Source organism: Rhineura floridana, chromosome 8 (assembly GCF_030035675.1).
Source record: "Rhineura floridana isolate rRhiFlo1 chromosome 8, rRhiFlo1.hap2, whole genome shotgun sequence".
NCBI lineage: Eukaryota > Metazoa > Chordata > Lepidosauria > Squamata > Rhineuridae > Rhineura > Rhineura floridana.
In genome coordinates, this window is record NC_084487.1 from 93,929,803 (window position 1) to 93,951,541 (window position 21,739).

The window sequence follows — 21,739 nt, forward strand, 5'->3', positions numbered from 1 at the left end:
CAGATCAGCGCGCCCACAAACACACCTGCCTCTCCTGCAAGCATCTGCAAGCATGCATGCATTCAGCACATGGGAGGGCAGAAGCCTCAACTGCCACAGAATCTTGGGAGATTGGGGGATGGAGTGTAGGTGGAAGAAAGAGGGGATACTGGTACACACATTTAGCCTCAGAGATGGGGGTTGAGCAAGTCCTGAGTGTCGTCACTGCTCCTTGGCTCCATCTGGACCAAAGGTGAGATCTGGACAGCTTTGCAAATAAGAGTAATTTTTAAAAGGAGGTGGCAGTGAAGCAGGAGCCAAGAAAGGCAGGCAGGCTGGCTGCCAGGAAGGTGGAAAGCAGCCTTTCCTTGTATCCTTCCTTCTTTTGCTTCACAAAAAACTCTCTCCTCTGGTTCTGAGCAAGGGCATCGTCAGCTACGAGGAGATGGGAGTCAGCAATAGTAATCCCCTCTTCTTCCCCATAGCTCCACCTTCAGCCTCCATCGGCGTCTGCCACATGTTTTATAGTCAGATGCCTGCTCTCAGCACACCTGAAAAATGCTCTGCCGCTTCACCAAAAGTCCTCCCCTTATTTAGAGCAAGGGGGAGGTGTAGTCTGCAGTGGCAGTGGGGGGCAGACAGCATCGAGGGAATGATTAATTTTTTAAAAAAATTAATAAATAATTCATTTCTTTACTGTTTGTGACACACACACACACGAATTACTTTGTGGCTCCCAGCTTGGGAATCACTGGTTTAGATTATAGGTTATATAGACACCTGCCTTCACTGTCAGAGTTAGATTAGCAAAGATCAGGAAGCCTAAACCACTTCTATTGAAAATAAGCAGATTTAAGAGATTTTTATTATGATTATTATTACTACAAAGAGGTTGAGCTGTTATAATTGCTGCAACGGAACATAATGGGGAAAAATGGACTGCCTTCAAGTCGATCCCGATTTATGGCAACCCAATGAAAAGGGTTTTCATGGTAAGCGGTATTCAGAGATAGTTTACCATTGCCTTCCTCTATGGAACATAATAGCAATCCCTTAATGGCCTTGGGGCCTGTGTGTAAGGCCGTAGACAAGCTGAAGTTAATTAATTGGATAAATCTCTTTATAGGGGATCCTGTTAAGGATAGAAGCTTCGCCCTAGTTGTGGGACATGCTTTCTGAACTGGCTGAAGAACCCCCAGCACAGTCTACAGATATTTAAAAAGGGACCAAACTGTAACATCATGAGTTGAATATTACTTGCTGAAGATGCGTTAGTTCAGTATTTCAAACTTAAGCAGTGTTTTCCCAAATAAATACACCTCATTACTAGACCTGGAGAAATACCAGAGTACAGGATTTAATGGAATGAATCTCACATTTTTTTATATAGGGGAGCTAATTTCATCTGAAATATAACCACCAATGGCCTTTTAATTTATAAAATATCTGGGGTTGATAAGAGGTGTTCACACTTCAAACCACACCCATATAAAGATCATTTTATTTGTTTATTTGTTTATTACATTTATATCCCACCTTTCCTCCAAGGAACTCAAGGTGGCACATATGGTTCTCCTCACTCTCCATTTTATCCTCACAACAACCCTGTGAGGTAGGTTGAGAAGCTGTGACTGACCCAAGGTCACCCAAGCAAGCTTCATGGCAGAGTGGGGATTTGAACCCTGGTCTCCCAGGTCCTAGTCCAACACTCTGACAACTACAGCATTTAGATAGGTTGGTATACCTCAACATCAGTGCTGATCTGTAGGCAGTTGTCAAGCAGAAGCAGGAAACCAGGACCTGGGAGTTAATAACCAGAGAACAAGCCAGGAGCCAGAACCAATATGGGTGCTGTGGGTGGGTGGTTCCTGAGTCTGGTTAATTGGTCAATTGCCTGTGTTCATGTGGAACACTCCTTCCAGGTGGGAAAGTGAAGGCCAGCTGAGCCTGCCAGCGCAGTGGTCTGAATGTCTGGGGCAATGGGAGCGGTGGCATCTCATTGAGATCCTCCTCCTCTAGAGGGGGTGTGCGACAGCAACTTGAAAGAAGGGGTGGAGGGGAGGAGAAGGGCCAGGCTCCTGATCTGCCAGCATTCTCTCTGTTCCAACTGGAGTTAAGGGGAGGAGCTGTCACTGTGAAAGGTACTGAAGCCTACTGACTCAGCACTTCCTGGTTGCAAGACCCGCGTCCCATTCTGTATCTATGTTATCTTCATCACTCCAGGACAGCTCCTCGGAGCTCATGACAGTCTAGGTGTCAGAGATCTGCCCAATTCAGAGTGGTTCCACTTGCCCACAGCAACCCCTTGTGCTCCATCCTGTATTGTTCAGGAGAGGTCTCCCAAGTCTCCAGAGAGGCTTTTCAGGGGTTGCATGCTGCATGTAAGGGGGAGGAGTGGATGGGAAACCTCCCTTCCTTTGTCGAACCTACATCTCTTCACTTATGTTAAGTTGCAATTCGAGTCGAGAAACAAGCATCACTAGACACAACCCATTTGGATACCTGGTTAAGGTGTTGAACTACGACCTGGGAGACCAGGGTTCGAATCCCCACATAGCCATGAAGCTCCCTGGGTGACCTTGGGGCAGTCACTGCCTCTCAGCCTCATGAAAACCCTATTCATAGGGTCGCCATAAGTTGGAATCGACTTGAAGGCAGTACCTTTACCTTTTTAAGATTTGTGAAATATTCAGCAGAAACTATTCTGTACAATTGATGTGCTTCACTGTGGCAAGAGTGATAGAATTACAGACTACGGCTGCCCCCACCCACCTCCATATAGTCTCTTCAGCATGTCGAAAGCCAAAATTAAATCTCCACTGAACAGAAATTGAACCAGGCAGTCTAATTCCTTTCATAACAAACCCTATTCTACAACTTATCCTAGGCAGTTTCAGAAATTTCATCATGAAATGTTTCCATGGCAATATGTAGATACCATTAAAATATCCAAAGGTGGAAAATTTTGTTCCATCCATGAGAATGGAAAATAATCATAATGCAAAACCTCTAAATTTAAACCCAAGCTTAAAAACCAGACTAGGCAACGTGTGAGTGCAGAAGGCAAGAAAACATACCCAGAAAAATATACTGAAAGCACAAAGGAACGGCAGCCACTCTTTTTAGTACAAGTATTTCCCTTATAATAGGCTGACTTCTCCCATTTACCATTAATAAGACATGATTGAGAGTATTTCTATTAATATTTTGCTTACTGTTGTTACACAGAGAACTTAGACCATCAAAATTTAAAAGAAAACAGATCTCTATAAAAATTGTCTGCTCAAATTGTCTGCACTTAACAGCACTCCTAGTTGTCATTTTCACACTTGCCATGGAAAAGCAATTGCTCAAAAAGAGAGAAGCAATTATTTCTGAAACAGACAAAAGGAACTGTATAGACAATCAGCTACAGATAGATGCTGGACATGATTTTTCTATTCCTTGGTACAACGACCACAGTAACACTGTCATTTGATATGCCAATATTTGGCCACTGGTAGGCCAGGACAAAACACACACGAACAGAAAGAGCATAGAGAGAAACAGACACCAGGGCAGTACCCATGTGGACCAACCCTCATCAACTAACAGCCCATCTACATTCCTTGGAACAGATAATCCTGGTCTGCTGCTGATTAACAAGATTTCCATAGCCGGCCATTACCCTCAGTGCTGCCCCAACCACGCTTCCTGAAGCAAAAGCTCTCCTTTTCAACTTTCCAAGTACAAAGCTGTTCAGGCCAAGAGGGAAAATGTAGCGTTCACTAAACAACACCAATTGCTATTACAAGGACTACCCTGTTGCTACTTGTTCTCCTTCCTGGTATAGCTGTCCGAGCTTAGGACTAAAGTTCCACAAATATTTTGATAGCAAGTTACTAGATGAGATTGTGTCTCACACACATGGAACAGGCAAGCCCTCCAGCCAGAGCACTGTTATTACTAGAAGAGCCTTGCAGCAACATAAGGACACAAGAAATAGATTGTGGCATGAACACTGGGGGCTTAAGCCCATTTCTTCAGATGCACAAAGTGGTCACCCAAGTCTTGGCAGACCACTTAATTATTTTTCTGCCGGTTGAAGCAATTGTAATGCACTGTGCTGGATGCTATATTGTCTTTGTTTGTCTTTAATGCTTATTTCTTTATACCTTGCATTTTATTGTATTACAATTTGAGTTCCATAGGATTCCAATTGTAATGCAATAAAATGCAATATAAGAAATAAACGCAGCAATCAAAATCAATATACTTATTACGATGCATGTGCTGTCTCCAGTCTTCAATCACAAATCCACAGACACACCACAGACCTAATGAATAAAGCTTGTGAACTACTGTTAATCTGCAGACCACAGTTTGGGAACCCCTGACCTAAGCGGTTGAGGGGTGCAAATATGCATGTGTGTTTATCTATTTACATAAAATAATAGATACACATACACAAAGAAAGAAAACGGTTGTAACAAAGTGAAGCCAAAGGGCCAAGCAACACAAGAGACGGCAGGAAGTGTGTCACATTGCTACGCAGAGCACAAATGGATACACAAACCAATGAGCATTGGCACGACTCATTCCCAGCTAATGGCCACAGGTGATGAATTAGCCAAACAAGAAGAGTATTGCATATACACAGCCAAAGAGTGACATTTCTGTAGTGGGCACTCTTCAGTGTTTATATGTGTCAAGTTCCACAGTGTCCAATTTATTCTTGATTTTCAAATTAGCAGCTTCAAGCTGCAATCTCCCTTTGAACCTTTTATTTTGTCTGCAGAAGTCTGCACATGCTTCCATAAACTTACCTTGCCTGTTTACAAACGGCAAGCATCCCTCCCTACCTTCAGTGATTGCCTGTGCCCTTTCAGCATGAGCCAAGCTCGCAGAAGAAGAAACCACTCCAGAGGACTTGAGGGGGGGGGGAGAAAGGATAGGTGGTTCCTTCTCACATGCTAAGGCTTTTTGCAGGAAGGGAAGAGAAAGCAGCAGCTTCCTCCCTTTTCTCTCCTGCTCTCTGTGGAGGAAAGGGGAAGAGGTTGCTCTCCCTTCCTGCTGGGCTTGTGCAAGATGTGGCAGCAGCAGCGATCAAAAGACCAGCTTGCATCTCTGGTAAAAAACCCAGGGTTAGGGGAAACAGCCATCCCCTCAGTTCTCTGCACATGCCACAGAACTTGGGGAAAGAAGGGCAACCATAAAAAAATGGCTTAGCTAGTAAGGAAAGCTAAACTTTGCTGTCCTTGGATAAGTATTACATGTTCTAGTTCTGTTGTCAAACGTACTCTCAAATACTCTTAAGACAAGCAAAGATCTCACTTGTAGCTTTGTAGTGTAGATTTGGGCTGCAAGTGTTCCATACATTTAAAGCACATGGCTTTCCCCAAAGAATTGTGGGAACTGTTTTTACTGCTCACAGAGCTGCAGTTCCCAGCACCCTTAAACTACAATTCCCAGGATTGGGGGAAAGTCACGTGCTTTAAATACATGGTGCGTACACCGTCTTGGTAAAGTGGTCAATCAAAGAAGGAAAGCTATAACCTATCGAAGAAAGAACTGAGGGGAACTCCTTACTTGACAGGCATTGTAGATCAACTGATGCTCCAGTTTTTTTATTCCTAGAATCTGCTGAAACATTTCATAAAGCTGCTCTTTGCTCAGAATAAGTTCTGACACAGCACTTAAAGCCATCCTGTTGGGTTGTTTGTACAAGTCCTCCTCTCCCCTGTAAATGGCATCATATTTGGCTATCCAAGAACTCAGCACAGTCTCTTTGCTTAATCCATCTATCTCAGGTAAACTTCGGACTCTCTTTTCTATGTTCTTCTTAAAGACGTCTCTGAAGTCATTTGCTGAGCATCCTCCACTGTGGACCATCCTGGCAACTCGATCACTCTTGAGAAATACCTTTTAAAAAAGGACAAGAAATGTATAGTTAGAAAAACAAGTATATAAAGTGGTGTGTGTGTGTGTGTGCACACGTGGGGGGGGGGGAGAGAAAGAAGTCACTATTACCATGCCGTGGAAGAAAAAATTTAAACTATCCCAAGGCTGTTGAACATGACCAACACTGAACTTTCTTAAAAACGAATTCCTTGCTTCAGGGTAATGATCCCAACAATTATACAAGCCAAAGCTTTGATAGCTGTAGCCATTGCAAAAAGCTGCTTTTAATATGGAAAAAAGAAAGTTGGCTCTAGGAACAGGGACAATTGCAAGCAATATAGCTAGCAAAGCTGCCAAATGCATGAACAGTTCTCTCCCACATGCATATGTCCCTCTCATGAGTCCCAAAGAACATCATGACTACACATGCATGAGTACTAAAAGAAAAACTGCACATTCTAAGCGTATTTAATGGCTGCAAGATTGCATGATGGGCTGCAGGAATAAAAAGCAGGTATCATGGATCACACACTACCAACAGCCCTTTCATATCACCTCACATACTTTTCAGTGAGGGAAGGTCAGTCAATCATTGCTCTTCGCCTGTGTCCACCACATGTTCCCATATGTTACTATCTGTCACTCACTTTACATGTGCTCACTAATACATGTGACAAACATGAATGGCACACAAAAGTCGTGAATCGTCCCTGAAAGGAATACTGACACACTGCTGCTCAGTTCAGATATGGTAAACTCTGTCTCATAACACTACTGGACCAAGAAACAGCCTTATGCAATTCCTATGCTGATCTTCACACATGTGGATCACACACACATATCTCCTGCAAGTTTGCCCAGCCCCTCCCAAACTGATTGCCAGAAAAAAATGGCAACTAATTTTCACTGTTTCACCTAAACCAGTCACGCCAGTTGAGCCCTTTAAACCAATGGAAGAAACTGATCTGTTGACTCTCATACAGGATTTCTGATAGCACTTCGAGCTGTTCACTTTTCACAAAAAGCAAGCAAATAACTAGATATCCTACAGTATGTTTTGAGAACCCTCTGTTGTGACACCTTCCTCTTCAGCTGCTTGACAAGGAAGTAATCGCACAATGCTTAGCGTTCTCATGATCATAGTACTTTGCCTAAACCATGGTTTCTCAAACACAAGCACCAGGGATTTCTAATGTGACCACTGAGGCCTCAGAAGTGTGTAGAGATGGGAACAGGGGTGTAGTCATCCAGGGTCTCAGGGGGCCTTAGGGAGTAGGGTCCCAATGTCTCCAGAATCCCACGAGCCAATTAGCAAGAAAGGGGAGTGTGTTAGCCACTGAGAAGTCTTCTAACATATTTTCTTGTCCTTTCCTGCTGAATGGAGCCGATCAGAGTAAAAGGAGGCAAGTCAATCACTGAGAAGACTTTTCTCAGTAGCCAACCTGCTTGTCTTTCATGTTCATTAGTTTCTAGGGGCATCTGTTGTTGTGGGAGAAAAAACAAGGATCTCATTCTCAACACAGCAGCAAAAAGGGGGGCAGGGTGTGTGGCTGTGACTATCATGAAGGGATCCTGCATATCTGAATTTGCCACTACTCTACTGGATGGGAAGAAGTACTGAGAATCTGCAAGCTGGGAGGCATCACAGAGGACAGCTACAGTATTAACTAACGAAGAGAAGCAGAGAGTGCTATCGCTCCATTGACTAGTATGAAGAAAACAATGCTGCCTGAAAACTGAAGCACCTCAGGTTGGGACCAGCATTTGGGATAAGAGAGGTCCTTCACTCGCTAGTTTCCGTTATTATAGACCATTCTGCTTTCCCCACACAAGTCAAGGCAGTGGCATTTTCTCCATTGAGCTCTATGGAGAAAGATGCAAGGACTGTAATGAAGAGATCCATCAGCAGAAACATCTCACATGCATGCTCTGTAGTTTGTACTTGCGGCCATAGTCAAAGGCCAATTTCAGAACTGCTAGCTTAAATTCATTTCAGTGTTTTTTGTTGAGACAAAGACAGATAAATGTCTACCACTGCCTTATTTTTAAAAGAAAGTAATTTTCACTCTAGGCTACATGGATACAGAAGGCTGCCCATGAGACTTCTGTTGCTGCACTTTGCCTGCCCCTGTCTTAAAACAATTGATATAGCCAATCATCAGAAAACGTAGCCCAAAGACATCTCACAGATGTGATGAACACCATACTTCTGTTTTCATCCTCTTCATGCCTGCTGCAGTCCTGCTTACCAAAGTGGACATGATTGTGTTAAATAATACTTTGTAGAGATTATACAAACCTTGATTTCTACAGAATTTGCTAGAGTTCAGGGCACATACACTAGCCCATAGATCATTACCAGACTATTCATTTCTGCACTCTGTTGCTATACATACCACAAACTCCAATAGTGATGACATCCCATTTACAATGTGATCCCTCACTGGTCAGGATTGCCCATGTGACTGATCAAGGAAGTAATGTTCTCATTTTCTTTTAATTTCAACATGTTTATTCATTTTCTATAAACTAACAATACAGATACAATTGGCAGTTGAAGAGAAAGGAAACAAAACACAAAATACATGGTCTGCTATGTAGTAATTGAGATTTTCCCCCTCCAGGTCTTTGGCTGGTGTTCCAAGCGGAACAGTAAAACCCCTAGTCCATACCGAACTGGCCCCTTAACAAAAGAAAAAAGGATTACATCAACTAAAGCAAGGGTTATGAGGCTAGTGGGCATCTTGTGGTGTCAGGTCTTGCTGTGTATAAAATAAAACATATGCCAAGTTGCATCAAAAGCTTCTGGTTTTGCTTGTCCTCTGGCCACCCTGATGTCATGAGTGAGTTTTTCTAACAGGGCAATATTCCAAAGTTTATCATACCATCTGTCGAAGGAAAATGTGATGGCTTCCTTCCAGAGGTGGGAGACAGCAATGCTTTTCAAATTGCAGCTTGCCTTCACTGAATCACATAACCCAGTCTAATTACTTATGTAGTAGTGTCATGACATCAATCCTGTGCACAGTGTGATCCAATTCAATTCATAATGTGATCGCCCATGTGAGGGAGGGAGGGAGGGAGAAAGAAAGAAAGAGCAGTACGGCAATTAACATGAATTTGTGGGAAGAGAAAATGAAGATTTTCATATCAATATTTGTTGAGGAAATCATAGAACAGTAGAGTTGGAATGGCCTATAAGGCCACTGAGTTCAACCCCCTGCTCAATGGAGGAATTCAACTTAATGCATACCCAGCAGGTGGCTGTCCAGCTGCTTCTTTAATGCCTCCAGTGTTGGACAGGCCACCACCTCCCTAGGTAATTGGTTCCATTGTTATATTGCCTTAACAGTTAGGGGTTTTTCCTGATGTTCAGTCAAAATCTAGCTTCCTGTAACTTGAGCCCATTATTCCATGTCCTGCACTCCAGGATGATCGAGAAGAGATTCCAGCCCTCTTCTGTGTGACAACCTTTCATGTACTTGAAGAGTGCTATTATATCTCTCCTCAGTTTTCTCTTCTCAAGGCTAAACATGCCCAGTTCTTTCAGTCTCTCCTCATAGGGCTTTGCTTCTAGTCCCCTGATCATACTTGTTGCCCTCCTCTGAACGTGTTCCAGTTTGTCTGCATCCTTCTTAAAGTGCGGTATCCAGAACTGGATGCAGAACTCAAGATGAGGCCTAACCAGTGCCAAATAGAGGGGAACCAATACTTCACGCGATTTGGAAACTATACTTCTGTTAACGCAGCCTAAAATAGGGAAATAGCTAATAGCTCTCAGCACCCTTAAACTACAGTTCACAGGATCATAGAATCATTGAATCATACAGTTAGAAGAAGCCTATAAGGCCAACAAGTCCAACCCCCTGCTCAATGAAGGAATCCAAATTAAAGCATACCTGGCAGGTGGCTGTCCAGCTGCCTCTTGAATGACTCCAGTGTCCGAGAGCCCACCACCTCCCTAGGTAATTGGTTCCAGTGGTGTGGCTCTTTAACAGTTAGGAAGTTTTTCCTGATGTTCAGTCAAAATCTGGCTTACTATAACTTGAGCCCATTATTCCATGTCCTGTGCTCTGGAATGATCGAGGAGAGATCCTGGCCCTCCTCTGTGTGACAACCTTTCAAGTACTTGAAGAGTGCTATCATATCTCCCCTCAGTCTTCTCTTCTCAAGACCAAATATGCCCAGTTCTTTCAGTCTCTCCTCATAGGGCTTTGCTTCCAGTACCCTGATCATCCTTGTTGCCCTCCTCTGAACTCGTTCCAGTTTGTCTGCAGTACCTCTATCTCCCCAGCTTCACAGAAGTCAAAGGCTGCTTTCAGACTGCACTTCATTCCGTTATTCTGACAATTTCTTACCTGGTAATTTGCGCATTATATTTTATCTTTCATACAACGTACAAGCTAGCTCCAGAATTCTAGTGGAATGTAGTGCAAGTTTAGTGCGTATTTCCATGATAAATGATACCAGAAATAATCAGTTAGCAAGGCTGAGAGCACGGAAAATCACAGGACTTTTTTCACTAGCTACAGCTGCTCACATGACAGGCATCCCAGCATGCAATGAGTTCCCACCCTTTAGTCACATGGGTTTTTTTTGCCTGACAAAAATTGTACCGTATTCTGGCATCAGTACAGATAACAGCAGCATTTCCCACACACAAACATGTGTTAATTCACTAATAGGCAAAAAACCTTGCGGTTTAAGAACATACCTATAGCCCACAGCTATTCTATCAAACTTTAAAAAGCAGGGAAATTGGGCAGCTATAGTGAATGCACCAGGGGAGCAGGAGACCTGAACTCCTCTCTGAGATATTGTACTGCCCTACAAAGCTACCAAAATGCAAACACAATATGGGTTGGTCTTTCACAGTCCAATCCACTTGCTGTGTAGTTTGGAAGAATTTGGTAACATGGGGAGGGGAGGGGGAGGAGGAGGGAGGAGAGGAAATGCAGAGGGGAGGGCTGGGAGGGGAGCAGGCAGAATGGGGAGGGGAGGAGAAGGACAGGTTTGATCATTTGCATGTTTATTAAATTCAGTGCGATTTACTCCCGTGCAATCATGCTTAGGATAGGTAAAACTGACCGGGGGGAGGAGGGAGGGAGGGCTGGAGTGGGCAGGGGAGGAGGAAGGGGGAGGAGAGGGGAAAAGCAGGTCTGATCATTTGCATGCTTATTTTCAATGGGATTTATTCCTATACAATCTTGGTTAGGATAGGAAACACTGACCATGGGGGAGGAGGAGGGGGAGTGGGAAGGAGCATATTGGAGGGGGACAAAGGAAGGTGGAGGGGATGGCAGGTTTGATCATTTGCATGCTTATAGAGTTCAATGGTATTTACTTCCATGCAATCACTTTAAGATAGGTAAAACTGACCATGGGGAGGAGGAAGGGGAGGAGGGAGGAGGAGGAGGGGGGGAGGAAGGGGGAGGGGGAAGAGGGGATTGGAAGGGGATGGGGAGTGAGGGGCAAAGGAAGGGGGAGGGAAGGGGCAAGAGGAGAGGATAGGAGGAAGGAGAAGGAAGGGTGGGTTTGATCATTTGCATATTTTTTTAGTTCAGTGGGATTTATTTCTATGCAATCATGTTTGAAAATGAAAATGGACTGCCTTCAAGTCAATCCCCACCTATTGCGACCCTTTGAATAGGGTTTTCATGGTAAACGGTATTCAGAGGTGATTTCACCATTGCCTTCCTCTGAGGCTAAGAGGCAGTGACTGGCCCAAGGTCACCCAGTCAGCTTCATGGCTGTGTGGGGATTCGAACCCTGGTCTCCCAGGTCATAGTCCAACACTGACCCAGGGAAGGGGCAGGGAGTGGGAGGGGAGGAGATTGGGTGGGTGGGCAGGCACTGGGCAGAAGGGAAGCCCCTTTCCTTTCCAAAAGGAAAACATTGTAAACAGAATCATTCTTTTTCAGCCTTTCCCCCACCTTTTTATTCTACAGCAGACACATATAGCCTCCCACCCAAATTTAAACCAAAGCTTTCCCTGGCCACATCCACACCAGGCCTTTATTTCACTTTGGACAGTCATGGCTTCTCTCAAAGAATTCTGGGAAGTGTAGTTAGTGAAGGGTGCTGAGAGTGGCTAGGAGACGCCCTGTTCCCCTCACAGACGAGTCTCTTAGCACCCTTCACAAACTACACTTCCCAGGATTATTTGAGGAAAGCCATGACTGTCTCACATGAAATCAAAGTCTGGTGTGGGTGTAGCCCTCTGTTTAGGCAAGCCCACCAGCTGTGAGGCTTTTAGAACTCTGACAGTTGGTTCTTACTGAGCATGCTCCGCGCTATCATTGGGTCCCAGCCAAAATTTATTAAATTAATTAAAAATCAGCCAGGCATTTTTTAAACTTTTAAACTGCAGCAGATGAAGGTCAGAGTATGGGGCAACATCAGTATTAGGATTACAGGTACTCTGTGAACATGGCTGTTTTTTAATGAATTTCAACAGATTATGAGAACTCTCAGAGAAAAAAGTCCAAAAGGGCTCTGAGGTTTCTCTCTCTCTTTTTACACTTTGAACTCTCGATTCTCTCTGACTGTCTTGTGTATCACCATGAAAATTGACAGGGTTGTTAAGCAAGCGTTTCTGAGTTCAGGACTATAAGTTATGTAAGGTTTTGTTTTGAAATGAGCTTATGGGAAGCATCAGAATGGCATGGGGGGTATTTTCAATTTAACATTGTGGAATGTGAAAAATCCCTGCTGGCTATAGTATACAGCCACTCTCGTGGCTGTATAATACAACTAAAATAATTTTAAAAGTCAGATCCTAAAGGGAAAGAGCTTGCAAGACGATGGGAAGAGATCTTAGACCTCCTACACAGTGGGGAACAGTGCGCATGTGTATAATGGATGAGGGACAAAAACAAGCCGTGTGAAAGACAGTTGCGCGAAATGCCAGTATATCAGATGAAAAAGCTGCTGTTCTTTAACACAAAAGGTACTGCAGTGTGAAAGGAATTTTAGAAATCGGGACAGAAGTGCTACTTTTTAAATCCATTAAACTAACTCAATCAATCCATGTGTGAAAGCAGCTTCAGTCTTCTCTTCTCAAGGCTAAACATGCCCAGTTCTTTCAGTCTCTCCCCTTAGGGCTCTGTTTCTAGTCCCCTGATCATCCTCATTGCCTTCCTTTGAATCTGTTTCAGTTTTTCTGCATCCTTCTTAAATTATGGTGTCCAGAACTGGACGCAATGCTCAAGATGAGGCCTAACCAGTGCCAAAAAGAGGGGGATTAGTACTTCACGTGATTTGGAAATAGCAGCTCCAAGATCCTTCTTGCATGTAGCATTGCTGAGCCTAGTATCCTCCTTATAACTGTTGACTTGGTTTCTTTTTCCTAGGTGTATAACTTTGCACTTATCCCTGTTAAATTTCATTCTGTTGTTTTCAGCCCAATGCTCCAGCCTATCATGACCAGTTTGAATTTTGCCTGTCCTCCAGGGTATCAGCTATCCCTCCTGATTTTGTATCATCTGCAAAATTGATAAGTGTTCCCTGCACCTCCTCATCCAAGTCATTCATAAAAATCTTGAAGAGAACTGAGCCTAGGAATATCTGCCTGCTAGGATTTCCCAGCGCTACTTTTATCCCAAAAACTGAAATACCAGAATATTTGCTGCAGCCCTAGTAACAAACTTATTTGTTCCATGGAAGAATGAAGTAGCACCTTTTAGACTAATTGTTTAAATCTGGTGCTCTATATGAGCTTTTGTCAGTAATACAGTCTTCATTAGATGCAGGAATGGATTGAAGCAAAGTAGGATAAGCCAGCTATAGGCAGACAGTGTCCCATTTTCATTTAAAGAGATGTCTAAAATATATGAGTGGTATTAGGCAGAGGACTGGGAGAGACTGCAGTCTGAAACCCTGGACAGCCACTGCCAGTCAGTGTAGACAATACTGAGCTAGATGGACCAACAGTCTGACCGGGTGCAAGGTAGCTTCCTAGGTTCCTATTAAGCACAGCATGCAAAAATGGAGAACAAAAATAATCTGCGTCTCTGTAACATCTATAAAATCCATAGTCTCTCTTCAAAGTAAGATTGTCACAATCAAATTTTAGTACAAGTTCCTGTTCCATTATCTCACATTCCATTCATCCCTCTGAACTGATTTTCTTCAGAACGGCTACTCTGAAGTCTGTGAATTTGTTTCCAAAGGGCACAATACACAATGCTAGGCATACAACATTATTTGACGTGCAGGTGTTAAGTTGCTTGGATGTGATGAATTGTACCATTGGAATCACTAGTTATGTTGTTGCTGTTGATTATGGGGCACAGCTGACATCTGTGTCTGTTGCAAGGCTTGGTTCCTAGCTCCAAATCAAGTCAGGGTCTTTTAAAAACTTCAAGTTGGGTTTTTCTCCAACTTATTTACTTGTTTAAGTATTGTTTTTAATGATTTTTAAGGCCACCTTTTTTGAGGAAGCCGACTCAAGTCAGCTCACAATAGGAAAACATTATATAATCAACAGGTTAAAATAACAATGAAGATAAAAATCGGTTAGACAATGGCAATAATATCCAGTAATAGCACAGGTCAAGTTTAAGCAACCAAACTCACAGAGAGCTAATAACATTCACCGTTCAAGGTGACCGTGAGGGCAAGAGAATGTATATATATGGTAGAGTAGGTAATGTTCAGGCAGAGCTTGGAAAAGTTACTTTTTTGAACTACAACTCCCATCAGCCCCAGCCAACATGGCCACTGGATTGGGCTGATGGGAGTTGTAGTTCAAAAAAGTAACTTTTCCAAGCTCTGTTAAGGTTTACAGTAGGATGGAGTTTATTAAAATCCTGAGGGAATATCCTGAGCGACTCCTCTCCATGGGTCCAAATTAGAAAAAATTGGCAATATGCCTTCAGTAGATTACTGGGATCTCTACACAGCTGTTCCAAAATATGCTGTTCCAAGCCTGCCATAAATCTGCTTGCATATTGTGGTGCCATACATGTGCCCATGGCAGTACCATGAACCTAAGAATGGTTCCCATTAATTTAAAGTAGTTGTGAATCAGGAAGAAACATTTAAGTGGTAGTTTTAGCGGATTCTCTGTCAGAAACAAGGTCGATATCACTTTTAATCATCTTCATGTGGGATGTTAACGTAAAGCAGAGGTAGCCAACATCATGACTGTGCCCTCCAGATGTTGTGGACTACTGTTCCCATCATCCCTGACCATTGGCTATGCTGGCTAATGGAAACTGCAGACCAAAACGTCTGGTGGGTATAATTAATTAATTGCCTTCTGCCTATGTTCCAAGGAGATGTACAAAATATAATAAGAATAGCTAGAAGGGGTACCACATTGGCTACCCCTCATGATTTCTTCTGAGGGTCCCTTCATGACTCATAGTTCGCTGATGAAGCCAGTAGTATCTTGTAAGTCAGGGATGGCTAACCCATGGTCCAAAGGCTGCATACAAACCCCTCAAGAATGTTTTTTGTGACCACCCCACCAAACTTTTTTAAAAAAAAGTTAAGAAAAAATGCTTACTGCTCCTATGGGTCTTCTGCTGTGATGACAAATGTTTTTTGTGTCCCCACCCAAAATTTTAATTTTATTTTTAAAATTAAAAAATATTTTAAAAATCTGACCACCCCTGTAGATCCCCTGCTGTGATTCTGTAATGCCAAAAGTAGTGTAACTCCTCAATAACCCTAAAATGTATCCCTTTAAAAAAGTGACCACACCTACTTTGAGTTCAATTATGGAAGAAATGTGGGATGTAACTGTAAGAAAATATATAGCTGTAAAGTTGAAAGCAACAATCCAGAGGCATGTGTAGATATCACCTATTCAGAAATACCACCTATCAAGGCCCTCCTGATTGTGCCACAGCCTGTATAAGCAAACAGAAAGATGTTGTGGTGCTCACTGTTTGGAATAGTCTCCACCCAGAAATACAACATGTGCTGATGGTGAGACAATTTTGGTGCATACTTTAAAAAAGGACTTGCTGACTGAAGTCCTTTCCTGGCTACTGGTGATAGTTATGGATACTGTTTTTAGTTAAATTTTGTACTACCTGTTAATGCTGATGGATTTTATTTATGTAATTGTATTTTAATAGATTTTATTGTAAACCCTTTGAAGCATTTTAATAATAGGAAATAGATAAATATTTAAATAGATTTGAGTTTTTTTAAAAAAAAGAAATTGCAGATTAATGTGGAAAAGGGGTGGAATGGAATTATGGATAAACACACGTGAAAGTGACACAGATCAGAAACAGCCGGTTTTTCCCTTTTCATTTCCTTTGCTCGCTAGCCAGCAGCTGATCTTAAGTGTCTTTTTTTATGCAAGGCGGTCATTTCATTCCTTCTGCTATTCAAATTTATAAAGCAAAGATTCTGGCCCATCTCACTCATGGTATCCCAATTTGGATCCTGGTTTTAACTCTCAAATGGAAAGAGTTCAGTCTGTATTTCTTAGGAAATTACTGGGACTGCCTCCTTGTGTGGGTAAGTCTGCTATTTATCTGGAAGTAGGTGTTTGTTCAGTTGCTTGTAAAGTTTGGATTGATGCCCTTAAATGGTTACGTTTACACTTCTTAGCAGCTCCTGGTAGTTATCTTTCCTTACTGCTTTGGATGCATGAGATGGAGAAGAAAATAACCAAGATGGGCTTTTCTCCTGAAGTGTTGGGTAATTAGCTTAGGAAGGCCCAGACTCTTGTTGTTCAAAGGCCAATAGACCTAGATTTGCAGCATTTGAGAACTGCTGCTAATAAATTTTGCTCTCTACTACTCTATAATAATTACGGAATCATTGCAGTTTCATATTTGTATTCACTGACTATTCCTAAGTACAGGAGAGCATGTACTCTGGCCCGTTTTAACGTGTTGCCATCTGCACAGTTGAAATGATGATTTAATAAGATCCCAGTTAGACAACGGACATGTCTTTGTGGAGCTGGAGTAATGGAATCTGTTGAACATGTTCTACTGTCTTGTAATTTGTACAGTGAATGCAGAAAGAAGCTAATTTTCCCCTTATTATCTACCTTGCCTAGGAGTATTTCTCCAAATTTAGTATTGATCTGTTTAAGGGATGTGTCATCTTTTGTTACCAAAAGCGTCACAAAGTTGTTTTTTACCACAATGCAAATTAGGAAAACATGCTGCCAGCCTTCTGATCAAGGAACTACTTAATTTGTATTTATTTGGTTTGAAATAATTAGCAGTTATGTTTTATATGTATTTTATTTTTTTTATGGCTTTTTATACTGATTTTAATATTTTGGTCTGTGACTGCAATAAATCATTAGCTACCAGTTTGGTCTATGACCATAAATAAAAAATCAATCAATCAATCAATCAATCAAATCATTACCTACCTACCTTTGTTCTCTGCCACCACCCATTTTAGACCACATATTCCAAAAACAGTTAAAGAAGGAAAAAACAATCTTTGAATATTTTTCATTGTTAGTAAGTTATAGCAGAGAGTCTACTTTCAGGAAAAGCTATTTGTGCTACTGCATATTCTAAAACTTAGGAGATCCATCTCAGGGCTTATTCTAAGCTTTTTTTCCTACTGCATAAGCAGCCAGCACACTGCCCAATCCCAAACTAGACAAGCAATCAGCGCCATAATATACTATTAATATAAGGTTATGAAGATTTGAAAGGAACCAGTGTTTACCTTCATTTTCTATTTATCTTTTTTATCTCTTTGTTTCATAGAAACTACCTAGCTCCTTATTTAATCCCATGTACGCACCTGCACAAAAACTTATTTCACATTGCAGTTTTTTGACAGTGCACAAAATGTGTCTAGCTGCATATTAGAATAAATCCTGATTCAACTTTTAAGTTTGGAGAACAAGTTTTGTTTGTGTATTAAAAAACACAAGCTACAAGTAATTTAATGTATCCATCATAAGAGAAACTCATGAACCTAAAATGGTAATTATTCTCATAGAGGAAAGAAAATGGTAAAAGCTGCATAGAGAGTGAAGTAAAGCTTTTTATTTCACATATGCTTATGCTCAATTTTTAAGAACAAGGCAATCAGTGTGGAAAAGTTATTTGCCCCAAGACTGGGCTCTTGAGCCTTTTTTTGAATGCCTCAGTGTGCTTTGTGACAGTCCTATTCCTTAGGAGGACTGATCACGGTAAGAGCTTCATTTGGCATTTGAGTACCCAATGGCTCTGCTTCAGATGTAACACTCTCCACCGGTTTGAGCATGTCTGACTTGCATACCGGGCATGTCTGGTGATTCAAAAGCCAAGGATCAACACAGGCTTTGTGGAAAAAATGTCTGCAACGCAAAACACGGGCTATGTCTTTAGGCTTGTACACTTCCAAACACACCGCACAGCTCTCTCCATTTGATCCAACGTCCTTGTCATCCTTTTTCAATCTGCGAAGCTCAAGAGAATTAATGGCCTTGTTGATATCAACTTCCTGCTGCCATATCTGTACTGGATTCCTTGTCCTTCGTAACCTTGCAGCACAGTAACAGGTGCAATATGCCACAGCAAGTGAAGCAAACACAAAAATGGTACCCATGTAATGGGTTAGCCATGGGTAATGGTGCTTTCCAACTTCAATTGTTACCATCACTTGGATGCCATTCTGAACCAAATGTAAGAGGTCTGTGCCTTTCAGGTTGCCAATCATAACTGCGACAATGTCTTCTGCCCCAAAGTTATACATGGGAAACACATTGTTACCTGTACCTGGATAATTATAGATGATCACACCAGCAGCTCCCTTTTCTGTAGCCACACTTATTTGTTTTGTAAATGAACATCGTCCCCTCATGATGAGAGCTATCCAACTGTCCACATTCACTGGCTTCTTAAAATGTGTAAAAGAACTACAGGAATTTTGATGCAGTCCCTCTGGAGGTACCACAGCTCCAGACACCTTCCTCAAAGGAGAGGCTTGAGCAAACACTCCATTTTCCATAATCTCCCACAAAGTCTGATTCCCTACCAGAAACGATATGTTAAGACTGGCAATCCAAAAGGTGTTGGCTCGTGAGCTATGCACACATAGTGCAAGACAGATGCCAAGGTGCAGAAAACGAAGAGATGTTACTTCTCCTCTCCCAATGGCAGTCCCATGCACATTCATTTGGGCGCCCGTAAAGCAGCTACTGAATCAGTAATACAGAAGTCATGAGCATGCCAGAACCGAGTACTATTGCCAGACAGATATTAAAAGCCTATTATCCAAAAAAACTGTAGATAAAATTCCAACAGGCTATCCAGGCTTAGGTGCTTTGTAAAGCTTTCTTGTAGACAGTATCAGGAAGAAAACAGGATTTCCTCCAATGAAGTAGTTCATTGTGAAGTAATGAAATTGTGACATCGTGGACAACTCTGCCAATTAACACTGACCTATGACTTGTCTACATAAATTCTTACTAGCTAGCACAGCATCCAAACATATTTTATGATCCCCTCCCCCCCACCACACACAATTCTGATATACAACTGAAGTATCATGTAACATGTAAATTAATTGGTATCTTGTACCATTTAATGTAAGCCTAGGGGTACATGATGCTGCGTTGTTAAAGCTTCACAGAGCTGACAGAAACACACATATTGCACTAATGTACTTTAATCCTTACAATATTCCATTGGCAGGTTCAGACATTTCTTTTTTCTCAATGAGGTGCAAGATAAAGTCCCAGCACGTTTACATTGTTAGATTCATCTCCTAACTAGTAAAATGTGAAAAAGTTATCAGTTTTTACTTACAAAGCTCTTTACGGCTGAGGACCCCAAAGTCTTTTGCAACACTTTTCCCAATATGGACCTACCCAGACCCTTAGATCTTCTTCTAAGACCCTTGTCTGGGCCCCTTCTTTGAGGGAGACTTGGAGGATGACGACTTTTCAGTTCTGGCTCCCTGTCTGTAGAACACTCTTCCCAGTGAGGTCTGCCTGGTGCTTTCACTGAAATCTTTTCAGTGCCACGTAAAATCTTACCTGTTTTATCAGGCTTTTGATGGATTAAGATGATCATGTTTTTGCTGTTAGCAAACTGCCAAAGCTTCCTGTGGCTGTTATGAGGGGGTTCTTCTGTATATTTTCATGAACTGCATGTGTTTTTGTATGAATGTGTGATTATAATGTATTTATTTTTATATTTTTAAATATGTTGTAAGTCACTTAGAGACCTCTATGTATCGAGCGACAAACAAGTCTAATGAACAATAATAACAATTATCATCATCATCATCATCATAAATACGCATACAGGAGTGACTCCTGGATCTGAAAATAAGATATATACACACATACAAGTTGGACAGCAGATTAGACTTGGATTGGCACGTGGGTACATAATCTGGCCCTCAAATTAACCCAACCTATATCACAGTTTTGTTGAAAGGATAAAATGGGATAACCCAAAATATGTGATCTTGAGTTTTGAAGAGTGGGGGAGGGTTCAGGATACAAACATCAATTAAAGAAATGCACAGATACATATCTTTCACCACAGGACACATTTATAGGAAAATATGATCAAGAAGTTTCAGATACACATTCTCTCATTTATGGGGGAAATATGACGACAAACTCATTGTAGGCAGGGGTGTGCAAAGTCCCACTTAGAAATGTCTAATCATCTCTCATTAGGCTTCTTGCACAATTCAGTAAGTGTGTTTTCCAAGGATAAATACTGTAACAGATTCACTTTAGGCAAAATCTAAACTCCCACTGAATTCAATATGGTTTACCTGCAGGTAGTTTTTAATAGTATTGCAACCTAAATATACTCAACTACATTACTACGAGGGGGTATCAAATATAATTAAAAAATGAAATATTGTTAAAAGGCACATCATCCATTGGCATTGTGAGCTTAATATACAGACAGTAACTTCAATACAACAGAAAGTAAAGAGGAGGAGCCATATGTTTACGATTCCTCCTCTTCACTTCTTGCCAACACACTCTAGGAAAGGAGATAAGGCAGAAGAGACTAGGGTATGCTCTGTTGTGCTGAAGTCAGTATGGCTAACATTACATAGCTGGGAATTAAAAGGAGATATTTCCTCCCAAATAAATGTTTGCCTTACTCTTTTTAGAAATTAACAAACAGATGCATATATATAATTAAAGACAAATGGAATGTCTCCCTTTAGTTGTATCCTTCCCTGTGTTGATTTTGGCACTCTCCCCTCACCCCCCAAATCAGGTAGGGGTGGATCATCTTATGGGAAGATGATGGTGACAACATGCTTTTTACTTGGCCAGAACTGGAACATTGCTGCCCACCTTAGAAGAGCCAATACTAAATGGAAATTCTTGCTCATTATGACTGCAATGCATAGGATTTGGATGTATTCTTTATGAAAGTGTGAATCCCTTACTGATGTGTGCAACTGATGATTGGGGAACACTTTCTCCTTGACCCTTATTCTCTTCTGGGTGGGATAAAAATGCTTGCCCTTCAGGAATGAAGAATGCTCTTGGTGCTGAACTGAATGTTTCATTAAGAAGCAAGGGCACACCCCCTGGGATGTACTGAGCAGCAAGATTCAAATGCTCAACTTCCTCTATTAAGTGCAAGATTTTTGCTATTTCTGAGCAGTATGAATTAACTGCTTGGACAACATTCTCAAACAACATTTAAAAAATCAGATTTGCTAAAACTAGGGTGAGAGTGTGCTACATAGCTCATTAGATTCCTTTATACTGAGTGTGACAGCAAAGTAAACAGAATAGTATCAGGAAGTGGCTATAGGAGCGGGACTTTGAATACCATTCATGGATGGGGTGTTTCCAGCTGCCCCACCATCCCCTGCCTTTGGAGGACTTGTAAGAAGTGACTACAGAAGTGGGACAACAACAGTTCCAAGATCCTTCTCGCATGTAGTATTGCTGGCCCTAGTATCC

General features: G+C 41.8%; 2 protein-coding genes across 11 annotated transcripts in view; both read right to left on the minus strand.

Annotated features, from left to right (window-relative positions):
- The window catches only part of CADPS2 (calcium dependent secretion activator 2), a 528,181-nt gene that overhangs the window by 338,906 nt on the left and 167,536 nt on the right, over positions 1 to 21,739 (minus strand). For all 10 annotated transcript variants that reach the window (XM_061640133.1, XM_061640131.1, XM_061640132.1 and 7 more), the window contains one exon: positions 5,548 to 5,880. In XM_061640133.1, coding sequence (XP_061496117.1) covers positions 5,548 to 5,880 — 333 coding nt within the window. The remainder of the gene's footprint in view (positions 1 to 5,547; positions 5,881 to 21,739) is intronic.
- RNF148 (ring finger protein 148) lies at positions 17,851 to 18,960 on the minus strand. Its single transcript, XM_061640191.1, is given in 1 exon segment — positions 17,851 to 18,960. A coding segment is annotated over 1 exon segment (1,110 nt).